The sequence below is a fragment of the Mesocricetus auratus genome, unplaced genomic scaffold (genome assembly GCF_017639785.1).
Source record: "Mesocricetus auratus isolate SY011 unplaced genomic scaffold, BCM_Maur_2.0 Super-Scaffold_100008, whole genome shotgun sequence".
Lineage (NCBI taxonomy): Eukaryota > Metazoa > Chordata > Mammalia > Rodentia > Cricetidae > Mesocricetus > Mesocricetus auratus.
The window spans coordinates 83,929,653-83,935,652 of record NW_024429192.1 but is presented as its reverse complement, the minus strand read 5'-3'; the positions used below and the strand labels follow the sequence as shown (position 1 = coordinate 83,935,652).

At 48.1% G+C, this 6,000-nt stretch overlaps 1 protein-coding gene across 7 annotated transcripts in view; it reads right to left on the bottom strand.

Annotated features, from left to right (window-relative positions):
- Nucleotides 1-697: 697 nt before the first annotated feature.
- The window catches only part of Wasf3 (WASP family member 3), an 89,996-nt gene continuing 84,693 nt past the window's right edge, over nt 698-6,000 (bottom strand). For 6 of the 7 annotated variants that reach the window (XM_013120487.3, XM_005079906.4, XM_040751369.1 and 3 more), the window contains 3 exons: nt 4,768-5,034; nt 2,906-3,252; nt 698-1,131 (listed from right to left, as the gene is read on the bottom strand). In XM_013120487.3, the coding sequence (XP_012975941.1) occupies nt 974-1,131; nt 2,906-3,252; nt 4,768-5,034 (772 nt within the window). In that variant the 3' untranslated portion in view covers nt 698-973. Of the gene's footprint in view, nt 1,132-2,905; nt 3,253-4,767; nt 5,035-5,805; nt 5,952-6,000 lie in introns of all 7 variants that reach the window. The other variant, XM_013120489.3, reaches the window with a different exon arrangement.

Below are 6,000 nucleotides of genomic sequence, written 5' to 3'. Positions count from 1 at the left end.
GAGTGTGAATCCAGTCACAGCACCGCGGGTCATGAACAGCTGGCGACATCTCTCAGCTAAGCCCAAGCCCCTAAGATTCTGAGCGAGTGGGATGAGGTGCTGAGCTATGCTCTCTCCTGGTGAACAAAGGAGCAGGGATCCCAGGAAATGGAATGTGTAGGTCTCATCTGAGCTGGGTGGGGTAGGAGGGGACCAGATGCGGCAGCTTGCCATGTAAGATCTGTAACTCTGGGCAGCTTGCATCTGGCCTGGCTCACTGGTGTCCACACTATCAGGGGTGGCCACTATAGTGAGTCCCATTTGCAGCTTTGAACAAATGTCACTAGTGAGCACTTCCCATGTGAGTGCCCACAGGGGCCCCTGTTGAAAAGGGAGCCCTCTGTTGTGGGTGCAAAGCCAACAGAAACAACATAGCATACAAGCAAAGCAGAGCACACACATTCACTCGAAGGCCACCAGGCCAGGAGTCCAAATGGAGAAACATCTCACTCTTATTCGTTAAACCTCTCCCTCTAGAACCAAGTCCACCTAGAAATCACCCTGCAAAGGAAAGAAACAGTAAAGCAGTATCACCTACTAGTTGGAAGACATCACTGAGACACATAGCCATTCATCTTGCAAAGACCTGACGCCGGCAGCTCCACCCACACATGGCAAGTCTGCCCAATCAGGATGCACAAGAGTGAAGACTCAGGGCCAAGAGGGAAGCGAGATGCTATTTCAGGACTATGCACTAGTTACAGCGTATTTCCTGGTGTGCAGCACGGTGTGCTGTGTTTAGTGGCACTTAAGTATTACACAGTAAATACTCAACAAATCCAGAAGGATGTGCAGAAGCAATAGCACACTGTTAATACAAAAGTTACTAAAGCTACAGGGTAACACCACTATGTGGGTGCAGAGATCACACACGCTCCTAACACACTGCCATACGGTGCCCTGGCTGTCCACCTGCTGCCCAGCCTTGTGCGATTCAGTCGGACCAGTCATTGTCGTCAAACTCAGAGTCATCATCTGAGTCACTGTACTCCACGGCGATGCGTCTAGACAAGATTGTGGCCACATCATTCCCGACAGGCTCCCGTTTGGCTTCCTGTTCTCGTTGCTCCTGAACTTTTTTCAGCTGAATTCCTGAAAACGCAGTGTGGGGAGGAGAATCAGTCTCTTCGCTAGCTCCCAGTGAAGGAAAACCAAACAGGTCTCCCCGTTTCTACTGAGTTTACAAATACAAATGGTGGTGGCCATTTGAGGATGGAGAGAATGGGTGTGCTAAGTCTACTGCAGGTAATGGACACAATATACAACCTTCTTCACAACTGTGTGGGAACACAGTATGCAGGGGATTTAACTTGGACCACTTTAAATCTTTCTCTTTGACAAAATTTCAGATTTATGGGCTCTCTATGAAACCAGGAGAAAAATATTCCCATATTATTTGTCTTGACAGCGTTGGAAGAAGCTTTTCCAATCTGTCACACACAAACATACAGACATAGACACAGACACAGACAAAGGCACAGGCATACACATACACACACACACACACACACACACACACACTTCATTCTTCTCTGGACTTTTCAGGAATTACATGGGACATAATGTTCCTATACTACTAAAATGCTTCACATATTCTTTCCTGAAGAAAACATCAAAACCAGAAGTTAACATAGATAAACAATGTTTCTATTTTCTTCATAAATATTATTCAAATGCTACCATTAAGCCAATCTACTGGGGGCATTTTCCCTGGCTCAGGATACAGCCATCTCCTGCCCCATTTGCCCCCATTTCTGGTAACTTTAATCTGGACAGTGCTTTGATCTCTATATGTACAGGCTTTGCATCTACAGAGAATGGAGATGGCCTTTCGGAACATGGCAGTCTCCGGTTATGGGCTCACTGGACTGGCCATGGGTGTACAAAAAGCACATCTAATACTCTCTTCCTATGACAGGAAAGCTGACTGCCCCTTACGGCATTCTGCCTTTCAGACTTCATTTCTTGACAAACTGAAGTTTATAAATGACATTCAAGGTACTTGGAGGAAACTCTGAGTGGCATTTGTGAGTTTGTGCGCGCGCGTGTGTGTGTGTGTGTGTGTGTGTGTGCGTGCGCACAATGCACAAACACACATTGGCCTGGTTCAATGAGCTCAGGCAGAGGCAGCTGCATCACAGCTCTGTCAAAGATATTATGCCAGTGGAGTTCCTAGGGTTGCAGACTAGCAACTGCCCTCATTTATTTTCAGCTGAGACAAACTGTAACCAGGAGGCTGTACTGTTCGTTCCCCAAGGCTCAAGCAGCCCTGTGAGAATCCCATGGCCTGTCTCTGCCCTGGCCACCCTGGGCTTTGATTGGCTAAGGATGAATGGTACTACACACACAGGTCTTCCTGGAAGGCTCCAGAACAGTCAGACAGGCCAGGCGCCAGGCTCCCTCTACTGAGTGTACATGATGAAAGTGACACCTCTCCTGTATTGGGGACTGGCGGTGAGGGCAGGACTTTTGCCTGGCACAATCTCTATGCTGCTGAATAAATGCCGGAACCACCGGCTTGGCACATGGAGCTTCTCTGCCGAGTCCAGAGTAAACTTAGATTTGTTTAAAATGAAACCATTGCTGGTGGCTCACTTTCTTCCATTTTATTCTTGTGGTACAAAGTGAGAAAGGTCTTATTACTTAATCTATCATTTGATGTCTAATTTCTGGTTTCTTGTTAAGCACACATTTTCTGAATCTTTAACTTTTTTTTATAATGTGTTTCCATGCTACCAGTAAAAGACTCCCATCTTTTAAGAAAGAAATAAGAGATTGTACAGTTATTTCTGAAGGCAGTGTAGCTAGCTTAACCCCAAGGCAGTCTCTTCTAAAAGGGAGACTGTGACATGAGGTGTGCACTCACCCATCCGGATGGCAGCCAGGAGGTCACTTCTTGCATCACTTATGGGCGACTGTGCAGGTTCTGGGCGCTTTGCCTCAGCCACAGGGGGGCCATGCAGTGGGGAGGATGAAAGAGACGAGGGGCCAGGAGGACCAGGTGGAGGAGGTGGGGGGCCTGGAGGTGGTGGTGCTGTGGCCAAGAGCCCGGTGGAGGGCTGGTGGGAAGCAGCTGAGGCAGGGAATGGGGGCTGTGCGGGGATCTGGAGAGGGCTGACGAAGGCAGTTTGTGCTGAAGGAATCATGGGTGGAGGGGGAGGCGGTGGTGGTCCTGAGGGGTTGTAGTATTCAATTATCTGTGCTGGAAGCATCCTAAAGAACAATAAGATACAGTTACTAGAGAGGGTCACATCTTTCAGGTTCTAACAGAGTTTATAGAGGAGACCCTTTCAGACACAGTGTGTGCTGCTGCCAGCCAGACGGAGTCACTGTGGGTGTGCATGTCCACTCTGAAAGTTTCTTCCAGTCTTATACATACAATTCATCACGACAATGAAAAACCCACTGAAATGCACCTAAAACGACCATTTGAAAAACAAACCTCTGGATGGCTAGGGTATATTCATGACAGTAAAAGGCTAATGCTCTCTTCATCCTGGGTACCTCAAAGATGCTGTGTAGCTCTTTATCTTATCTCATGAGGCTTCTGAAGCCTAGGAGACAGGGTTTGGGAGGATGCTGTTTTCTTTGACCCTGTCTGATGAGAATCTCCAAGGTTAAGGGGCCCAGTGTCATGTCAAACATCCCAAGGGACATGGCAATGGTTTTGAAAACCACAGACTCTCTAGTGTTCAGGCATCTGTACTGGCCTGTCCTTGGGGTTCTGACAGGATACGCCCTCAGTAGCAGCCACTAAGAGCACCACCTGTGCATATTCACTATGTTCCCTTTTAAAGGGCCCTGCCCACCTCCCGCCCTCCCCTCTCTCTTCTCTTCCTCTCTGTCCCTTTCTCTCTCCCCTCTCTCTTTCGCTTCTCCTCTCTCCTGCTGCTCCTGTCTCTGGAGGCCAGTCTCCCCCTTCCCTTTCCCCAACAACAACAACAACACCCTCTGCTTCTATCCTGCCCCATGGCGTCTTTCTCTCATGCTCCGCTTTTTTAAATTACAACACTCTCCATGTGCCTGATGTAGCAGCCTTAAAACACATTCTAGTAATCCCAGCTTAGCCAACGCCTAAGGATAGGGGACACCCAGACCCTGTGGTCTCTCTCCTCTTTCAGGCTGTGGGTACAATTAGAAAACAATGCCAGCACTCTGGTGGAGGCACATTGCTATATTCAACTTCTCTGTGTGCAGACACTAGGGTAGGGAGCATCTTGAAGACTAATTTTGAAAGAGCTAAAGGCAACCTACCAAAATAAAGGGGAGGGGCTCAAATGAATCAACACATGATCAGGAGGGGTCTGTACACAGTGGAGGCATTCAACCCACAGATCAGAAAGCAAGAGGGTGTAGGGTGGAATGCACCAGGAGCCCAGAGGCTGAGAAAGGGGCTTATAGGATGAATGGAGAGGAGTGACATTACATGTTTTCATTGTCTATGACCAGCACTCCTTGAGAAACTTGAAGGTGTGAACAGGTTGGCTAATAAACATTTTACCCTTTACTGCTACCTTGGCTTGGAGTCAGTATATGAACAGAGGAACGGGGGAACACACACAAACACACTGCCCACCTTAGATGTGACAGGGTTCTACACCTATTTTATTTGGCATAGACTCAGTCAACACTGACAGTATGCCTGACCATTCTTGACTATATTCTATGTGATAAAATTCTTTCAAGACACAAATTCAAGAGCAACAGTGAACATGAATAGTAATTTACCCATAGTCAGTCGGGGCCACTGATGTAGAAGCCTGGGCCCCCTCTGGGGCCTGGGGAGGAGGTGGGGGCGGTGGCTGCTGAGGTCTGTTTAGGGCCATGTGCCTTGCTGAGGCAGACGAGGGTCGGTACTCATGCTCAGCGCCTTGGTTTGTGGTTCCATGCAGTGGTGTGTCACCAGCTGTGCAGGAAGGTGTCACCGGCTGTGCTTGCAAAGAGTGGCTGGGAGTAGCAGGATAAGAGTAATCGGTGACATCGGACGTGTGAGACCTGATTTCCGAGGAAATGGTTGGGGGGGGGGGGGAGAGATTGAAGTTTTAAAAATGTCTCCTGAGAAGAAGATGCATATCCACAAATAACAGCATTGTCAGTACACAAGGATGAGACACTTATTCCTTTTATGATCAGCTAGGTCCAGCCACGAAAGAGCTTCCAAGCACAACAATGATTTTAGCAGCAAGCCCCAGCGTTACATGGATTCAGATTTGAAGCTTTGATAAGTCAGACCAGTAAGTAGGGCTACCAGAGCCTTCATTTTCACAACATTCCACATTATTTTTTTTATGAAAACAATGTTATATATCAAACCCCATTTCATTTAGAAACAAATCTCAGATGGACAGAGAACTGCAGAGGCAAGAAAATATGGCAGCGATTAATTAGACGGCAGGCGAACTGGATACATGTTAACGGCAGGACAAGAAAGTGGGGTCCAGAATGCAATAGCAAGGAAGGAAAAGCCACGCGGACAGGTTTCCTGGGCTGTGAGCACACCGTCACAACAGAGCTCTAAAGGGAAGGAGATCATTAGTGAGCAGTTTGGAAGGGGCTGACGATGGGCATCCTGCATGGCCTGCGAAGAGGGTGAGAACTGCATACGTGGTGACCACAAGCGTGTTAGCAAGAGGCACATGTTCTCGCCCGAGTTACAGGACAGTCAGTAGGGGCTGCACATCCTCCCGTGATGCTGAAGCAGGGCTCGACCTTGGGTTGGGAATCCAAGAAAGCAAAATGACGAACCCTCTGGGCTTCCCGTCTTACTTTGTGCTCACTGCCTGATCCAGGCTCTTTGCGTCACTCATGAATTCAATGCCCATTTTCCTCCTCTCCCACTCTTCTCGTCTTGTTCTGACTTTTCTCACGTATACTTGTTGGTTCCTGTTAGGATTCAGCTTGTGTTTCTCTCTCTGAAGGGAAACAGGTAAACATACACTGGGGATGTAGAGGGAGCAGGAA